The sequence below is a fragment of the Chiloscyllium punctatum genome, chromosome 17 (assembly GCF_047496795.1).
Source record: "Chiloscyllium punctatum isolate Juve2018m chromosome 17, sChiPun1.3, whole genome shotgun sequence".
Lineage (NCBI taxonomy): Eukaryota > Metazoa > Chordata > Chondrichthyes > Orectolobiformes > Hemiscylliidae > Chiloscyllium > Chiloscyllium punctatum.
In genome coordinates, this window is record NC_092755.1 from 91,292,544 (window position 1) to 91,313,326 (window position 20,783).

Consider the following 20,783-nt stretch of genomic DNA (forward strand, 5'->3'; position numbering starts at 1 on the left):
GCTGTAAGACTGTGATACCAGCAAAGTGCATGGGTAGGGAAGGAATTGAATGTTTATGACGACCAACAGGGTATCAATTAAACAGGTTGCTTTGTCTTGGATGATGCCAAACTACTTGAGTGTTGAAGCTGCTGCACTCTAGTGCAATTCAGGACTTTTCCACCACATTCCTGCCACCTTATCTGTAGAATAGACTGGCATTGGAGAGTCAGGAAGTTAGTAACTTGACAAATATTCATTTTCTGATCTGATCTTTCAAGAACTTTCCCATTAATTCCATTTCTTTTCACTTAATAGGATGTCGCTATTGCTGACTGGGTCAATATTCTATATTCTTGCCAGTGAGGTCTCTCAACTTCCAATCTATTAGAAGTCACTGAACTGTCAAGAATTTCACTCTTGTGCTGAGTCTTGCTTTAAAAGCTATTGAAAGCCATGTTCTCATAAAATTTTATTACTAACTACCCTCTATTGACTTGAAAAAACATTGGATTTCATGAATACAATTTTATATGATTTAGCCTTTTAATCTATTTGAAGTTTGTTTTGAATTGGACATGGGTAGAAACTAAAATGGTTGAAGTATATCAGATTTTTTGAGTGATTGTGCTCTGTTTATATCCACATAAATAATTATATATTTATCTGCAGGAACTGGAGGCAGCCATTCAACTGAGCCTGTTCTAGCATATAATCAAATCATGGTTGATTTATCTTTAATCCTATCGACCTCCATTGGTTCAATATACTTTAAGATTCTGGCCTAAGAAAATTCTATTCATGTTCGATAACCGTATGAGTGCATGGGAGGAGAAAGTTCTGAACTTTTAACATCCATTGTGTGAATAGTTCCATGATATTACTGCTAAATAGCCTGTATCAATGATTATAACCACTTATTGAGATTTAAAAATAATCTTTATTCATCTTCCTTCATTAAGAGGTAATTAAGATTTAATCACCAATATACCAAAGTAAAAGTCTGGTCTATGCAACAATGCTTCATTTAACGTTTAGTTATTATCTCCTTTAATATACAGCTAAACATTTCAAGAAACACTTAAACACAGGGGGTGGTGGAATTTTGGGACACTTTCCCCATAGGTCAAGTTACTTTTAGAACAAATTATCTAAAAAATAAATTAGAGGATATGGGGCAAAGACAGATGTACAGTGGTAGGCTGCAGATTAGCCATAATTTAAGTTAGCAGCAAAGCAATTTGGAAAGGGCTAAATAGCCTACTTCTGTTATGTTCCTAGGATGACAGCTGTAGTAGAGAATGACATTGTTATTGCTTTCTTAACCCTTTCAATGTATTCTAAAATTATACACCATCTAATTTTTTTTGGCTAACAAATGGCATTGCTGCTTTAAAACTGCATCCTTTTCATCAAATTAAAAATAAGGGTTAATATACTCACTGATTTCTTCAATAACTATTTATAATGTATTTTTAGCCCCCTCAGCTCAACACCACTGAATTCATCCTAAAAGGCTTTATTTTCTGTAATGAATTGATGCAAATAATCATCACTTAACAACACTAATTACACAGTCGGAAACAGTATCTAGAATATCTGCAAAAATAAAAACTGTACAGCAGCTGAGTAGAGAACTCAGATGTCATCTGGCTTTCTTTCAGATACAAATGGGTTTCTTAGCCCTTTCTGTTTTTAAGCCAAATTGATGTTTATAAAAAATATGCACAATGCTTCTATGCATTGTAAAACAAAAAGAATTCCTAATTTTAATACCTCATCTCATACATGTTAGTAGAACAAACATTTAATTTGCCACACGGTGAGAAGTATAGTCCTGCCTCAAAACTTCTGGAAGTAGGTCATTTTCTCTATTTGTTTGATAGGTACACCTTTGTTCCTTCTGTCTTCTGGTTAGGCACAGGAAAAATAATATTTTTGGGGAAAAAGACAAATGCAGTTCTTCTCAGAAGGAGGTGGCTGTCAATACATTTCATTAATAGATGGGAAATGTCCTGATCATACTAGGCAACAATGAACCGAAGGTAATCTGAAGTCAGCATTAGAATCCCCAGAGTATATAGTGTAGAGCGGCTGGGGTTATTAACTGTGCCTAGATTTCAATCAAAATGTTTTGTCCATCCAGAAGTACAGACCGAAGATTGCTGTATTTGTAGGAATTTTTAATTTGACCTGTTTAGACATGTTATTATGCACCTCTGAAGCATATAGGATGTTTCCGCTAGCCTCCTGACCCAGAGACAGGGACATAACCACCATGCCACAAGTGTCTGAAAGTGTAATTAAGCTATGAAAAATATGAAACAAAAAAAAATCACTTTTTGCCATCACCTGCAATGGGAAATTAAAGAGTAAACCAACTCATTTCTCCCAATGAATACAATCAGGTAGCTAATTTAGCAACCCTTGCCTAAAATTGAAATTCAAAGAAGATAACATTGCTACCAATACAAGGATTTAAAAATATAAACTGTAATATGCCTAATAAATCAGCTGACAAAGGGATCACCCATCTTCATTTCAGGTGGAATTAGGACAACATTGATCTAGTTCATATTTGGCCTCTTGTAAATTTGCTCCCTTTTCCCTTCTTTCATAGCAGCATACCTTGCCAACGTGAACAGGTAATCACTTAACCTATGAAGAGAAAGAAAAACCCGAGGTTAATGATCTATAATACTTTACAGTGACGATAAAGGTATAATTCTGTGACCGAGGACTTATCATTGGCAAATATGATGATTGAACTACTTTCCAAACTTTACCTAAGTAGGTAATATCTCTAAGTAAACTAGTTATTTAACAAGTGCTTTGTTGAACTTCAATTGATTTTACTATTGAATCTAATAATATCCCATATCTTTTGTCTTCCTCTAGAAAATGCTCAAACGCTCTCAGCAGATTATCTTTCCAGTTATTGAATAAGCAATCCTACTACTGTTTCATTCTGGACAGCTTCATCACTGTAATGTCCATATTCTCAACCAATGCCCCACACATTTACAGCATGAGACATTGAATACCAATTAACAGCTAGCATACAAATAATCCAAATAAAAAGCTTCCGTTGCCTAGCTGACAATGGCTAGTTGAATAACTCAACCAAAAGAATGTCAAGACATTCTCAAGCCTAACCATCTATTGGCCAAATGCCTATACAAAGAAAATCTTAAAATAACAAAGCACCTTTGCTCAAAGAGCCACTAATTTGGGAAGAAAAATTCACACTGGTCAGTAGATACACCGTATGGTTAAAGTATGTGCTGAGCAGCATAAAACAAGCTTTACTCTGCAACTGCTTTGGAATTCCTGACACTGGAAATTTTATACTGTCTTTCAGTGTTCATTACCAACCTGTATATAAAATATTATGAATCATAATTTACTCGTTCTCCCCTCACCATTTGCCCCCCCCCCCCACTTAACATTCAACCTTATTGAGAAGGATTAAGAGGGAGCCACTCATCATCTGCAGTATTACTTTCATTTTAATAGGAATATATGCTTTTCCTGATGTTCATTTACCAGTCCAGAACAACTCAGATGGTCTAGCTTTACATTAACAACTTCAATAACTTAAACCTAACCCTACCTGTTGAGGTATCTTGCAGCATTCTGGTCAGCTTCTCCAGCTTGTACAATGCGGAAAATGCTGATAAAGGCAAATGAATAGGTAAACAGCAGGTTAGTATGAACTCTAAAAGCACTCAAGATTTTGAAATGGGTTTTATTTTTAATTTGGAATTTCTGGCAGGTGTCCCTTTATTTTTAATCCCATAATTATTTGTTTAGCCTTAGGATAAAAGTCAAGACGACATCATTGGAGTCTATCAGTCTCCAATGACCACTGCCAAAACGCAAAAAAATGTGAAAGATTAAGGGGTGGGATCAAATTTAATGGACAAGAACAGATAATGGAGTAGAATGAAGTCAGCAAGTCTAAACCTTTCCCTTCTGATTTCTCCCTGGTGCCCAACAGGAGACTCCAGTCTTCATTTGGCATCTTGCTTGGCATGGTCACTCACTTTGTCAACAATCATTGAACAGAAATAAACTACCTCAGGGAGAAAGAAAACCTTTGTTTAAGCAGGAGGGTCAAGCAGATTTTTTTTGTTTGAAATACAGTTTGGTAGCGACTATTGAATGCTTCATGCATCAGGCTGTTTTAGTGCTGATAGCATTTGTTAGTCATCCACATCACACCAAATGCAGGAGTTGCTAGTTTACCTGTTAAATATTCTCAAGCATAATGCAGGGATAAAATTACAGAAATGAATTAGTAATCTGGTTTTGAAGGGATCGGGTCTGAAAATTTCTGAAGGCATAGAGTTTAATTCAGGATTCAATCAAGAAGCTCTTTACTATCACATCCAAAGATCTGGATGTAAATTTTCTCACTGAGCCAGAAGGTTTGTTATTAGACGTTTTGTCACCATACTAGGAAACCTCATCAGTGAGCCTCTGGTGAAGCATTGGTGGTATGGCCTGCTTTTTATGTGTTTATCACATCCAAAGCTCATTCTTCAAATGTATTATAAAAGCAACGTACTGCAGTTGCTGGAGATCTGAAATAAAAACAAAGTGCTGGAGAAATTCCGGTCTGGCATCACTTATAGGGACAGAGAATCAAAGTTAACATTGAATCCAATATGACTCAAAAGAAAAATCATCAGACTTAAAAATAATCATCAGCTCAAATTAACTTGGTTTCTTTGTTCACAGATGCTGTCAGACCTACTTAGTTGCTTCAGAAGTAGACACTGGAGGAAGGTTTGTTGGATAAAGTTCATTTTTGAGGCTTCACCAATAACTGTTTATATCTATGTCAGCTGTGATTATTAAACTTCACAAAGCCTGGACTCTTTCCAAAGTAAATCTCAATTTCACACTTTTCTTTTAAGCCAGAATGAGGTCACTTGGATGGATTGGAACTGCCCATGCAAGGAGGAGGTTTTATATAATGCTGGTGGTTATACAGTAATTACATCCAGACCTCTTTTCAATTACATTCTGATTATCAGCGCTATTTGTCTAAATGCAAAATAGTAGTAACACACACTGAGACAATACTATCGGGATGGCAGTAAAATGAAGATACTGTTCATTAACTTACCCCCTCTCTGCCCTACGACAAATTGCTCGTGCCAGGTGCAAGCTTGCACTGCATTTTCCTCCTGACTGCAAAAGAAAAAACAATTGTGGTAGCCTTTGATCCACGGAGGACAAGTAATCACGAGTAAGCACATAGCTTTAGTCATAGGGTATTGCAGCATCAACTTTTAGCGCAATGAATACTCTTGCCAGAGAAGGATTAAAATTATAAGTCCAATACCTGAGCATGGTCAAGTTATCAAGGGCACAGATTCATTAGTTGATAAATAAAAATGTAAAAATGGAATTTGAGCTGAAGAAATACATTTCAGTTTGAAATAAGATCATCAAATACAGTCTTTGAAGAACTAACAGATTTTTTTTGTCAATTTGTCATGCAATTCACATGAAATTTCAAAATATCATTCTTTTTCAGTGTTTTTAAGATAGAAAATTCATAAATTTGGATTTCCCCATACAAGGTGAGTGGGGATAAATAAAAGGAGGGAGAGATTATTTTCTACCAGGCCTGTGCCAGTGTTTTTTTTTCATCCTTGTGAAAGATAAATGGTCACACCTAGAAAGCAAATTCTCCCAGAGGTCTATCAGGTCCCAGTGGCATCTTCCCAATGACAATACAGAGCTTACATAATTGTACTGATGCACTATGACGGCCAGATACATTGCTTGTTATTACTGGAAAACAAATCCAGAAATTTGAAATTCTATTGACAAGATTTAAGGGCACTCTTGGAACTGCCTTGTTCTGAAGGCTACATGAACCAACAGAAAAAATACATATCTTTTAAGTATGAGCTTTCAGGTTTATTTTCAATGTTTCATCACCATACTAGGTAACATCATTAGTGAAGGTCTCTGGTGAAGGGCTGGTGCTATGTCCCATCTCTCTCTTTCTTGGTCTTGGTTTCTTAAGGTGGGTGATGTCATTCTGGTTCTTTTTTTACGAAGGAAGGTAGATAGGGTCTAAATAGATGTGTTTATTGATGGAGTTCTGGTTAGAATACCATGCTTCTAAGAATTCTCATGCGTATCTTTGTTTCACCTCTCCTAGGATGTGTGTGGTGTCCTCCTTTGTCCATATGTATAGAAACTAGTCATAGTGGGTCGTGTCTTTTGGTGGCCACTTGGTGTTCATGTACCCCGGTGGCATGTTTCCTGCTAGTTTGCCCGATGTATTGTTTTTTTAAACAGTTGTTGCAAGGTATCTTGTAAATTACGTTAGTTTTGCTGGTGGTATCTAATGGATTCTTTAGGTTCATTAGTCGCTGCTTAGGTGTGTTGGTAGATTTGTGGGCTACCATGATGCCAATGGGTCTGAGCAGTCTGGAAGTCATTTCTGATATGTCTTTGATGTAAGGTAACATGGCTACAGTTTGATGGTTGTGTGTCTGCCTGTTTGAGTTTGTTTCTAAGGAATCAGCAGATTGTGTTTACTGGATGCCCATTTTTCTTGAAAACGTTATAGATATTTTTCTTCTGCTTTTTGTAGTTCTTGGGTGCTGCAGTCTGATGTAACTCATTGAAATAATGTCTTGATATGGGTGTTGGGATGTTGCTTTTGAAGTTAAGTATTTGGTCCAATTTTTCTGTAGACGCTGGTTTGAAGCTCTGATGACTGTACGTTCAACAGTAACGTCTAGGAATGGGAGTCTGTTGTCATTTTCCTTCTCTTTTGTGAATTTTATGCCGGTCAGGAAATTGTTGATGGCGTCGTATATTTCCTCTAATTTGTTCCGTTTTGTGATGACAAAGGTGTCATCTACATAGCGGACCCAAAATTTGGGCTGAATAGATGGGAGGGCAGCTTGTTCAAGTCTCTGCATTACTGCTTCTGCTATGAGCCCTCATATTGGTGATCACATAGGTGTTCCGTTGACTTGTTTGTAGGTTTTGTTATTGAATATGAGTGGGTGGTGAGGCACAGGTCCACTGGCTTGAGGATGTTGTCTTTGCTGATGATGATGCTGACTGGTGTTTGTGGTCCTGGTTTCCCTAGTAGTGATCCCAGTGTTTCTTTGGCCAGGTTGATGTTAATGGATAGGAAAAGAGCTGTAACGTCAAAGGAGACCATTATTTCGTCCTCTTCTGTCTTGGTGTCTTTGGTGTTCAGCAGTTCCTGGGTGGAGTGAAAAGGAGTGGCGTGAATCTTCAGTTAGATGTTTTAATTTTTGGTGGAGTTCTTTGGCAAGTCTGTAAGTTGGTGTACCAGGTAGGGAGACTATGGGTCTAAAGGGGGCCCAAGGTTTGTGTATTTTTGGTAATCCATAGATACATGGTGTGTTGGATCTATCTGGTTTCAGGTTTTCGAAGTCTGTCCTGTTTAATTCTCCTGATTTAAGTACTGTTGAAAAATACAAGATGCTGTTTAATAGCTATGGGGTCAAGTCTACCACCACCTGCTGGTAAGATTCAGAAGCTGCAAGCAGAGCATTTGTCTTTTTAAGATTGTTTTGAAAAAAAAAATCAGACTGTCATGCATCCCTTGTCTGCAGGTGTGATAATGATTCCTCAGAAACAAACCCAAACAAGTAGACACAACACAACCAAAAACTATAGCCACCTTACCTTACAAAGATATATCAGAAATGACTTCCATACTACTCCGACCTCTTGGCATGATGGTAGCCTGCAAATCTACCAACATACTTTAACAGCAATTAATGAACCTAAAAGATCCATTAGATATCACCAGCAAAACTAATGTCATTTACAAGATACCTTGCAAGAACTGTTAAAAGAACACTGCATTGGACAAACTAGTAGGAAACTTGCCACCAGAATACATGAACACCAAGTGGCCACCAAAAGACACTACCCGCTAGGACTAGTTTCTATACATTCAAAGGGGGACACCACTTTGACTAGGGCAACACACATCCTAGGACAGGTAAAACAAAGACACGCACGGGAATTCTGAGAGGCATTGCATTCTAACCAGAACTCCATCAATAAACACATCGATTTAGATCCTATCTACCTTCCTTCGTAAAAAAGAACCGGAAATGACATCATCCACCTTAAGAAACTAAGACCTATAAAGATAGAGGTGGGACATACCACCAGCACTTCATCAGAGACTTTCACTGATGACGTTACCTAGCACGATGATGATACATCTGAAAACAAACCTTCAAGCTCTGCGAGCTAACTTAAATATTTATCAACCTGAGCTACAAATCTTCTCCAAAATTGCCAATATATATCTTTTATTTAAATCTAGTTTTGTGGTAAGTATAACTGATGTAGAAATAGTGTTTCAGCATGCATTTTACCCTCCATCCATAGTCCAGTTTGTCAGATACCTTGAGGTGATGATACCTTGTTCCAAAAAGTAAATTTGTAGCTTGATGTGTCATGGAATGTAGGATTTGAGAATACATATGACATGGTAGAATCCTATGATATACGTACTGGCAAGATGAAATTCGAGAGAGGTGGGAGCTGCTTTGTATATCGATCAATCCAGTTCTCCAGTTCAATCACTGGCTTTTCACTAAATGCTGTTCTCTCTAATACAAACACACAAAGGATAAATCAACATTTTTATGTACATTAAAGAATCCTCTGAACAAGATCTGTGTAAACCGTATATATAATTCTGGTTACCAGTGTTACACTGACATAAAATCATGCATTGTGGAAACATCCATAATGGCGCCACATCAGATGCAAGACTGACCGACCATCAATAGTGTGTGACCAAATCTCAGCTCTCTACAATAGGGGTTTCACTCTGTTCTCATGCCATCTTGTGCCCCTGGCAACATTAGCCTATCTCTTGACACTTTAGAGCCTTGAGGTAACAATACCATATACAAGGATTGACATTCTGTTGTGATTCCCACAGAGAACACTCCCACTTTTAGCTAGTCACCAGACAATAGTGAAGATTTATTTTTCGATGTGAAGGAGGAAATATTACAAATGGATCTAATAGTCACAGGTTCCACCAAGTGCTGTTGATTCAGTTCAGCAGTAGTCAATATTCAGCCTGTTCACTATGAATCAGATAGGCTGCATCTAGAGGAGCAGATGCAAAGGACAAACAAGGGTTCTGTAGGAGCAAGGGAATTAAATTATTGCAGCCTTAATTGAATTCCTTTAAATTCCTTACTAAGATGGCTCTCTCGTGCAGAAGAAATGGGAGTAGCTACATTGGATCCAACATCCTGTAACACACACTGGATCTGTGAAACAAGCCAAACAAAATTCAATATTTAATATAACTACAGAACACAGACAAGTTCCTGAAATAATTGATTACAAGTTGAGATTATCTCAAGGTGCTGTTCTTTGTGGTTATTACATAAATTATAAATATGTCTTAGTAATTAGAGTTCAATGATATTAATCTGTAAATAGTCTTCATCTTATAGCTAAATATAAAGCAGCCCTTGAATATATGATGTAACTCAGAAGGCATAACAATGGATATCATTTCTGATCAGAACTGGATATAGTGTCTTTACAACTCATGCTTCAGTCTTTCAAAAGATGGACTGTAACCTTTGAAAGATGAGGCCAGGTACAAATTATTAAACTAATCTTATTTAAAAGACAACTACATACTTACCTTTTAAAGGAAGGACAAAATGGAGTAACTTTTATATTATTTTTATTTTTACTTCAACAACCCTTTGCCTGCATCTTTACAACTCCTTGTCAAGACTTGTACCTTGCAGACTATTAAAACTCAACCAATTTCCCGTGTTTCTTCATTTCCCTTGACGTGAACAGGCCACGACAGACTTCTCTCTTTCTCTTTCAGTTGTAAGCCATTGACCAATATCCACTAAGCGTTCAGTTTCTCCCACAGCAACCTTGATCACTCTTCTTCTTGTCCTATTACATTCTACAGTGTAAGGTTTCTATTCCATTCTATCTCAAATGTTCTGACATTACCAGCTTCTACACCCATGTTTCTAATTATTAATTTTATAAGTTTAATACCGATTCCTAATAGCACAAGGGCAGTTAAGAATCAACCACATTGTTGTGGTTTAGAATCACAGATTGGTCAGATCAGGTAAGAATGGCAGATTTCCTTCCCTAACAGGCATTACTGAACTAGATAGGTTTTTACAATAGTGTTTACATGGTCACTAATGGGCTAGTTTTTATTCCAGATTGTTTTATTGAATTCAAACTTCACCATCTGCAATAGTGGGATTCAAGCCTATGTCCTCAGAGCATTACCATGGCGTTCTGAACTACTAACCTAATGGTATTACCTCTTTGCCACCCTTCTCCCTTTTGTATTTCAGTGTAAATTTCCACCATCATAGTTAACAGGACACTCAACTGCACCCATTAAATTCTTACAGTCTTCTCCCAACTATTACCCTCCTGCTCAGTACAACAATAGTGCACCCTTGTCCTTCCCTTACACCCCATTCATCGTCTGCCATTTCTACGGCCTCTAGCAGGAAAACAGCAACCATATATTCCTCTCTGCTTTCAGTATTACTAAGAGACTGTTTCCTCCATAATACCCTGGTTCATGTGTAAATCACTCCTAACACTTAGGAAGGTGCATTGTGCAGGGGTTAAGTACAGAAGAGATAACATCTGCACTTTTATCTCCTCCCTTAGTATCTCACCCAAAGATTCCTTGCAGGCGAAACAACAACATATCTGTACATCTTTCAATTTTATTCTGCATTTACTGATCATGATGTGGGCTTCTCTACACTGGGGAAAGTAAACACAAAATGAGCTATTGTTTTGCTGAATCACTCTGATCTGCCCACAAGCTTCACATTACCTGTTTGTTTAATTCACTGTTTCACTGTCTCATATATTGTTCCTAATGAAGATTGATGGAATATTGAGGAATTGCATCTCAGCTATCAATTAAGGTATTTTACAGGATTCTAGACTCAACACAGAGTTCAATAATTTCAAATTATAATTGCTACCCTATTCATATGTTCTACTATTCCCATTTGCGCTTCCCCTAGAACATCCCTTTGTTCCTTTACTCATCCCATTACTATTCTGATTTGCCTTGAACAGTCATTCCTTAATCATTAAATCTCTCCTGCCTTACATGATATCACAGACTTCCCATTTGTTCTTTACACCCCTCTTGTTTAAAACAGGATGAAAATAAGTGGTGCTAGAACATGCACAGTTGTGAAGTCAGAAATTCATCTTGGGGGCAAACATGCACCCAGGTTGCAAAGTATCTGATGGTAAGAATCACAGTCAGTTTTTTGTTGACTTTTGATTATAAAAACACCAAGGTGTTGCAATCACTGCCTATTTATTTGCTAAATTAGCCAGGACCCATAACCTTCAAAATACCTGAGCACCAGATCATGTTGTATACTTAATTTTTCCTAATGACTTAATATAAAAATGCAATACCTTTAAAATTAATTTCAAATTTTACAGATTAAATTTGAGAATTGAAAATTTTTTAGTTTGACTCAAAATTGAACGAACACTAAGTTATGTAAATATGATTGACAATGTAGGTATTGGATTTACTTAAACTCTTTTAGAAATGAAGGTGTTTCTGAATTCTAAACCTCATTTTTGAAGACAATTCCAACCTGCCACAACTGGTTGAATTATTTTAAAGTACCCAAAGCACATCAATATTCTTAACATATACTGCACCAGAGTCTAGATAAACTGAGATTGTTCTTAGAGGAGAGATGTTAAGGAGAAGAATTTAAAATAATGAGTGATTTTGATCTAGAGTAAATAAGGCTGAACTGTCTCTACTGGCAGGAGTTTCAGAAACCAGAAGGAACTTGGAAACAGGAGGTCTTTCTTTTCCTTTTAACCTGAGCATCTCTGGCTAGATGAACATTTGTTGCCTATCCGTAATTATCCTTGAAGTGGATTTCTAAGTGATTTTTGAGGATATTTGAGAATCAATCACATTGGCGAGGGTCTAGAATCACATGGATGCCAGGCTAGGTAAGGATGTCTTCCTTAAAAGAAGATTAGAAACACAGATGTTTTATTTTATGACAATTGCCGCCTGTTTCTTGGTTGACCTTAGGCTAGTTTTTTTTTAATTCCACCATTATCAAATGAATTCAAAAGTCACTATCTAGCATGCTGGAATTGGAACCCAGAATATTCACCTTGGTCTCTGACTTGCTAGTCCAATGACAAAACCACTATGCAAACTTCTCCCCTTTCAGATTAAGTCTAATCCATCATTTAATTATACCATGGATGATCTGAACCGGATCTTAACTCCACCCGACTGTCTTGATTCGATATTCCTCGGCGAGCATAAGTTAGAAATTGAAAAGTTATAATTTTAAGGTTAGGTCCCCTTGTTATAGTTTTCCTGACCAGCAAATAAAGTTCTCAGTCTTCCCTACCATTTCTTTCAAAATTCTATAAAATAAATTTACTTATTAATTTTCTATATCGTAAGGAACACAAGTCTAAACAGGTTATGGGAAGCAACATCATTCTTGAAGGTGCGGTAACATGATAGTGAATTTGGTCTACCTCAAGTACTTCTGTGTGTCCAGAATTGTACATAATACTTGAGATCAGAGGTAACCAAAAGCGTGGGACTATTCTTTCAAATTCTGGTACAGGCACAATGGGACAAGCAGCTTCCTCTGGGCTAATTAATTCAATGATTCACTGTACCTTGTAAAGTTCCTCTCCAAATTCATAACCTTGATCCAGGCAGAATTCAACTGCCAGCCTGAAAAAAAAAACAGTTCACAGATACCATAAAACAAGTAAAAACTTCTCCCTTTATCACTCCCAAAGAATATTGTCCTAAATACCAAACACATTTTGGCAGAAATCCAAGATCCTAGCAATGAAAGAACAGTAGGGTGAATCTTACGGTTTTTTTTTGGGCAAAGCACAAGTTGCAATAGTTTTTGTGCAGTGATTCTCACCGTCAGAATTTTCTTACTGTATTTTTCCGAACTCACCACATTAATTGATTTTTCAGCCCTCGCAGTGAGACTAATGTTCAATTTTGACCACATCTTTACCAAATGCCATTCCCAGAATAACTCGCTGTTCAGTGAGGGCCTCCTTAAGACCAGCATTCGTTGTGGCTGTACCATCCTCCAAAGCCCACAGCATTGGCATCTGGAAGCCATGCTGCTCAACTGTTCAAGTAGAGAGGAGAGATAGCAAAGAAGGGGAGGCTAACTCCATGCTTCTCTGAGTGGGACCTGGAGATCCTTGTGGATGTGGTGCTGGAGAGGAGTCATCTTCCTAGAAGACTGGCAAAGTAGCCCTATCATCATACCTTGCTAGCATGGTTGGAAATAGTCAGCACCATTTCTAGGGTAAGGAGTACTGGGCAGCAGTGCAGCAAAATGATCAATGATCATCGCTCCTCCAAGATAAATGCAATGCCGTGCTCTATACTACCCCACACTTATCTGTGCCATAGCATACATTTCACACTAATGCCTATGGTTTAACACATGCTCCGTTGCATGAGACACCTCCCTCACTCGTTGTCATCACCATTTCCATCCTCCCATATGACTAACCACACATGCCCTCCATGCTGCTGTTTCGCTTTCTGGGAACACTACAATACCTTTTCCCCATTTTCATCAGTCCCAGTAGCTATGCTGCTGACTTGCAACTTACTCACTCAGACAAGACATAACAGGTCATAGTGACATAGTATGGGTGGTGCCAGCAGCATTGATGAGGATTTCACAGTGGGCTCACAAGGAGTTCCAGATGTGTGAGGGACAAACAACCCAAGTCACTAGCAATCGGAGGACTGCTGGAGACAACACACCTATTCAGCCTTTGCCAGGAGATGACTCCTATGATTTTGGCAATGAGAACTTTGTCCATTTGCACAGGGAGAAGCAGCAGCAGTAGGCAGACATAAAAGAGGCTTTGACCTTTATGCTGGGAAGCTGCAGCAATGCAGCATTCTCTCAATACACTGCCTGTCATCTCAGCCAGTCCTGAAACTGTGTCTGCCTCCACGTACAGGCTGGCAGTTGCCAGAAACAGACAGGCTCAGTACCAGCAGTGACTGCTGAAGAATCCCAACACCTAGCATGAATGTCTCCAAGCAGTGGACCTCAGGACCAAGGACATGGCAAGAGTGGGACAGAGGACCTCAAATTTAATCTAAGTGCATCTTCCTCACAAGGAGACAGGGTGGTCCAGGATGCACCAACTGGAGGAGAAGCAACGGCTGGAAAACCCATGTAAACAATTTGTTCAGCATATGATGTGAGGTTCATGGTTTGCAAAACAAACTATGTTAAACTGAAACTTTGGTTTTCAAACAATTATGACAATAATTATTACATTTTATAAATCTTTGCAATTCACCATTCATGTGGTTGTCCCTTTATCTGTTTTGCCTGTAGAAGCTTTGATGAACCCAATAGTAATACTCCTTGGACATTAACAAGGTACATAATTGGGGGTGCCCGACAAATGCCAAACACATCATTTGGAAATAATGGTAGCAACAAGCGTGCATGGCATCAGCTCAATCCAATACCTTAGGCAACCCATTCCCCATATCATTGCCTAATGATTTGTTAACAGCATACGCAGTAGCATACATCTGACAGAGTTCCCCAGCCATGACAGGGCCAGAGAGATACACTACAGAGATGGTCAATTCTGCACAATGATCAGGGAATGGAACCCTATATGTCTGTGTTGCCAAGATAATATGCTGGAGAACAATGTTGTTCTATCATGAACGCTCAGTGACTGTTGCATTTGCAGCCCCCTCACTTACCTTGCTAATTACAATCCCTACACAGCCAGTCCCAACACTGCATACTATTCATGAGTTTCATAACTGAAACAAAAGTGGTCCTCTGCTAGTGACTTTCAGCCTTAGTGTTAACATGCTGCTAAGGACCCCACCGCTTATTCCATCAGATTTTGCACTTGTCCGGTTTATCCAAAATTACACACTTGTGCCTACAACTGCCTACCTGCCCTCCCTAATTTTCGCAAATAGAGAGAATTGGATGATCATGGCCCACCCTTTGAGTGAGTTGACCTGCCAGCACTAGCCCTCACTTCTCCAGACCCCTGGCTATTTGATACACATCTCGGTTTGTGAGTTCTCCCTCTACTCTCTGGACAAGCCTACTCTGGTTTACATGTTGAATTTTCCTACAGTTAGTTCGTATGGTGAGGTTGACAAGATCGTAACTTGTGACAAGTTGGGCTGTTTATAAGCAATGATGAGCATCAATTTGGAACTTGCCACTGCTAAGTGAGAATTTCACTACACTGCTTGAAAAATGTGAACATGTGGCGAGATGATTTCAATCTAGAGATCGACCTTGCCAATCATCTTGCCATAGCCCACATCTTTCAAATCCTTGTAAGATCCCAAGCAATGTTCCAACAAATTGCAATGCAGTCCACTGAATTAATGCAAAATACAGAAAGGTGACAACAGCACAAGGTGATTTTTCGTGACCCAGAACTATGTATTATTTTGTCCTTTTTTACTTCTCCTACTGTCCCACATTTTCTTTCCAGAACTGATTCCTGCTCAAATACATTTCCATGGATGCCAGATATCCTCAAATACCTTCTCCAATAGGCCAATATATACATTAAAATAGCAAGTAGCATCATTTAACTTTGGGAAGTAACATAGACAATGTTCTTATTCAGTATCCCCATACCATGGGAAAAAGTGAAATCCATGGAGTAATTCTCCTTCTTCAGAGCTCACAAATATAGTAGCCAATTACTTTGCTTCACTTGGCGCCTTGACTGAGCTACTTTAACGTCACTTGAAGTATTGAACCTTCTTGGTTTGGGAAGTTCACTATGCAGCCTTTGCAGCAAACAGTACTATGAAAAATACAGGTGTGCCACCACAACAAGTTTCTCAATAACTCTAAATATTCTGTAAGATATTAAGTTACTTACCCAATGGCAGACGTCAATTCATCTGTACTGCCCAAAGCTTCAAATATAATATCATCCTTTCGCCTGCGCTCTCCAGTGAAGATGGTAGAAAACCCTTTCAAAGCAGAGAAATTATAAAAGATTAAGGAACAAAACTTTTGGAAAGATTCCAAGCTATGCATTTTGCCAAATGAAAAAGCAAACAAGTCAAAGTGGAGTGCAAAGCAAGCTACTGATTTGCTATTGCTTATTTTGTTCAACAAGATACATTTTTACACCTTTTTGTAGATTTCTAAACCAAAAGCAAGGTTTGAATATAGGAAGATATTGATAATTGTATCAAATTTTCTTCTTCAACAGCATCACAATGCATTAGGGCTTTAAGGCACACTACTTTAACACTTAGTGTCACTACAATCTCTAACGCTGCAACTTCGTGATCCCAAGAAAACTGCTAGCAGGAGATTCTGAACATCTCTCAGGTTCCCTCCTTTAGCTTGGGCATAGGACTGGGAGCAGGAACTGTGTGGGCCAGGTATAACAAGAGCTCTGTTACTTGAAAATTATTTGAAAAAATCTCAAATTTAAAAGGATCCTCCAACACCGTCAATGCATAAAACCACAAACAAAATAAAGCTACCTTTTATTACATCAAGAGAATACTACTATACTTCATTGTCCATTCTGTTTCCCTTACTAAATCTAATGGAGCAGCTCCACTCTCAGCAGTTAAGCAAATATATTCTTTAGTAACAGTGCAAACCTTTGTCTCCTGTTTTTGTGTAGATCTTGGGAATCTTAAGCTCTTGTGTTTTGGCACTAGAAATGCAAAAACAAACAGTACAATCAAAAATGGAACAATACATTAACTGTCTAATCGTAGGCCAGCCTCAAAGGGCAGCAGAACCTAGACTCCTCCAAAGCTTTAGTTGGTCAACTATCAAACAAAAGTTCCCACATTTGTTGTCTGTTATCCCTCAGTCAGCTAACAGGTAACAAATGGGTTTCCTCCGGGTGCCTCTGTTTCCTCCCACAATCCAAAGATGTGCAGGTTAGGTGAATTGGCCATGCTAAATTGCCCATAGTGTTCAGGGATGTGTAGGTTGGGTCTGAGATTGGTGAAGAGTAATGAGTGGGGGAGTGGTCTGGGTGGGTTGCTCCTCGGAGGATCGGTGTGGACTTGTTGGGCCGGAGGGCCCGTTTCCACACTGTTGGGATTCTGTGATTCTAACTGGGGCTCCACATCTCTGGTTGAATGACAACAGTTTTGCTTTATCCATTCTAGACTCGGAACAGATTAGCCAGGTTGTTAATGGAAAAAATAATTGATGCATTATTGGGGAAGTGAAACTACGTAACCCATTGCTTGGTTACAACTTCCAGTATTGATTTAAAAGGTTTTTTTTGTCCAAATCAAAACTATCATTTTAAATCATGGAAAAGAGATTGGGAATTCATGGGGCTGGAGGAGTTCTTACATCTCTTCTCACTTAGAAACCCTACTCATCATGAACAGCTCCCAAATCAATTCCAGCCCCTCTCCTATGAACCAACATTCTGTGTTAAGGCAGGTATTATATCTGGCTGTAAGAAGGCAAAGTGCCAATTGTTATCAGATTGGGGGGGGGGGGGGGGGGGGGGGAGGTAAAATTACTTCAGTGCAATAACGTAGAAAGATTTACCTCTCTCAAAATACATTCTTGGCTTTTTAAAAAATTGTAGATTTCCCAAATTCACATTTCAAGAAAGTGAGCAGGGCCACCATTGTTAATAATTTCTAATTGACCCTTTCCTAAGCCTCCAAAGCATTCGCCCTCTCTATTACTCCCACAATCAGAATAAATAACTATACCAAAAAACCCACATAAAGCAGACAAAACAATAACATTTTGTCAGTTGCACCCAGAACTACCACTGATCATCTACCTCCAAGATCTTCTAACACCAGGTTAGTAAGTCCAGTAATATCATACACCCCAACTCTAACCTATAAGCACTGCCATATCTCTCCCAATTGAAGACTCTTGTCAATTCTGCAATAGTCAAGTAATACTCCCTGTCCAGCATTTAAACACAAATATCCATTTCTCTCTTTCCTATCTATTCTTCCAGATTCACTCCCACTTTTCCATATTCAATGACCATCAGTCTCAAGCCACAACATTTTTTACCCAGGCCTTTCCACACCAAGACAACAATTCTTACCACCTGCCCCCCAGAATCTCTTCCTCTGTATAGTAACCATTACAGCAAGATAAGATTACTATTAACTTTAAATAACAAGCAAAACCATTAGATTATTTTTCATAAAAATAATTGAATAAAAAGTTAATAACACCATAAACTGTTCAAAAAGAAATTGGATTTTTGCAATCATGTCCACAGCACCAGTTCTATAGCTAAAATCCAGCATGCAAGTTCTTTTTAAAAAGTTTTCGCTAAGAATCGGTATCAAAAATTTCATTCTGTAGCTTGGATTGAGCTAATAAAATGCAACTGAGGTATACTCAATAATGTCTATTGTACAAATTATAAACCAAAGTCTGTTTAAACTTAAGGTTAGAACCATATAGAGAATTTTGGAGTTCTTTTTATGATTGTGTGTCACATCTGTATGAAAATGTTATATCCACACACACTTTTACACATATATATTAAATGTAATAAGAAACACTGCAACCTAATCATATTCAATGTACCCACTATTGTCCCTTTAAAGGCGGCTCCATTGTCATTTCATAGTAAAAAAGCGACACCACCTGCAGAACTGATCTGGTCCTATCATTTGTTTGTTATGGCAATAAGTTTGTCATGAAAGGAATACAGTCTCAGAAGGAACAAACAATAAAATTAGGAAATGGTGGCCTGACTTGTGTACTTCGAAATGGGACTCCAATAAATTCAATTCCAGGCATTGTTTTTTTAAAACTATATGTTCCCTCAGCCAGTGTCATTTTTTTTTAAATTGAAGATATTGAGGACTGCAAATGCTGGAAAGTCAGAGTCTATTAAATGTGGAGCTGGAAGAAGCATAGCAAAGCAAGTAGCATCAGAGCAGCAGGACAGACAACATTTCAGGCAGAATCCTTCATCCAGACTGATCCTCTGATGCTGCTTTATCTGCTGTGCTTTTTCCAGGTCCCCATTTTACCATCTCATTTTTTTTTAGTTCAATAAAAGGATGTGGACGTCACCAGCTAGGCTAGCATTTATTGCCATCCCTGGTTGATGTTGAGAGGTGAGTTACCCTCCCAAACAACTCAAGTCCATTTCATACACTGTTTGGGAAGGAATTTAACTTAGAAGAAATAACAATATATTTCCAATTCTGGATAGCAAGTAGCTCAGAGGGGAACATACAGCTGGTAGTCTTCCTACAAAGCTGCTGCCCCATTAAGAAATGTAACATCGACATCAACAATTGGGAAAACAATGCCAAGGACAGCAAACTCTGGCAAACCATCATCAGAGAAGGAACAGCAGCTTTCAAAGCCAACAGATGTGCTGAGCTAGAAGAAAGAAGAAAACAGAAAGCGAGGCAGCAACAACCAAAACCCAATCTGCCAAGTGGAACTACTTGTCCTGAATGCAGAAGAACTTCCAAAGCCAAGAATGGACTCATAAGCCACCTGACAGCCCATAAACAGATCAACAGAACAAAGACCATCACCCTTGACCTCAAGGGATAGCCACGCCAACATACAGCTGTGGAATATACAGCCTAAGGAGTTTTATCTGCATTGCATCTTGTACATAGTACAGGACACCCCGGGTTACAAACGCCGAATTACAAATATCCTGTAGTTACGAACCGAACTCCAGCTTCTCATTTTTAAAAATGATGAGTTCTGTAATGTTTTGTCTGAACAAACAGGTGGACAAATTAGCCCATATCTGTTCCCACTTAGGCACAAATTCAGCTTACGAACAGTGGAAAAAAAATGGAACTCATTCATAACCTGGGAATTTCCTGTACACATTGCTGGAGGTAGCGAAAGGGATACCATTCAACAGGTGATTTTTTTTTTCTGGATGGTGTCCAGCTTCTTGTGTAATGTTGGGCTCTATAACCATCCGAGCAAGTGGGGAGTATGCCATCATATTCCTGACGTAGTCCAGAAGTAGAGGGCATAGGTTTAGGGTGAGAGGGGAAAGATATAAAAGAGACCTAAAGGGCAACTTTTTCATGCAGAGAACGGTATGTGTATGGAATGAACTGCCAGAGGCTGGTACAATTGCAACATTTAAAAGGCACCTGGATGGGTAGATGAATAGGAAGGATTTGGAGGCATATGGACTCGGTGCTGGCAGATGGGACTAGATTGGGTTGGGATATCTGGTCAGCATGGACAGGTTGGACCGAAGGGTCTGTTTCCATGTTGTACATCTCTATGACTCTATGTGTTTTGCGGATAGTGGCCAGGCTTTGAGGCCGACGGTGAGGATTGATATCAACACACTTGCTCTTCTCATTCTTTGCCCTCGACCCCCCCCCCATATCTTTTAGCTCTTCCTCTCAGACGGTGCTCACCCATCACTGTCTGCGCTGCAGTAGCTCCGCCTGCTACATATCCGGGCTGCCGTGGGTACCCCACTGCCGCGCCCACACACAACCGCCCGGAGAACAACCGCCAACATCCGGCCCCTCGAGCTCGCGCCGCCGTCAGGCCACCGGAACTTCGCCACCCGATTGGCCAGCACACAGCCGTTCCCACCCACCACTTTCCCTCATCCGTCTCCCATTGGTCGGTTGGCATCGCCCCGTTGATCAGCCGGGCCGAGCACATTGGTTCCGACATAAA

At 39.0% G+C, this 20,783-nt stretch overlaps 1 protein-coding gene across 1 annotated transcript; it reads right to left on the reverse strand.

Moving 5' to 3' along the window:
* Positions 1-896: 896 nt before the first annotated feature.
* Positions 897-20,679, reverse strand: mmab (metabolism of cobalamin associated B). Its single transcript, XM_072587891.1, has 9 exons — positions 20,513-20,679; positions 16,745-16,800; positions 16,003-16,096; positions 12,739-12,796; positions 9,227-9,299; positions 8,524-8,621; positions 5,114-5,178; positions 3,593-3,652; positions 897-2,637 (listed from the first exon to the last, which is right to left on the reverse strand). The coding sequence occupies exons 1-9, from the start codon at positions 20,617-20,619 to the stop codon at positions 2,547-2,549; spliced, it is 702 nt and encodes a 233-aa protein (XP_072443992.1). The 5' UTR covers positions 20,620-20,679; the 3' UTR covers positions 897-2,546.
* Between the last annotated feature and the right edge of the window lie 104 nt (positions 20,680-20,783).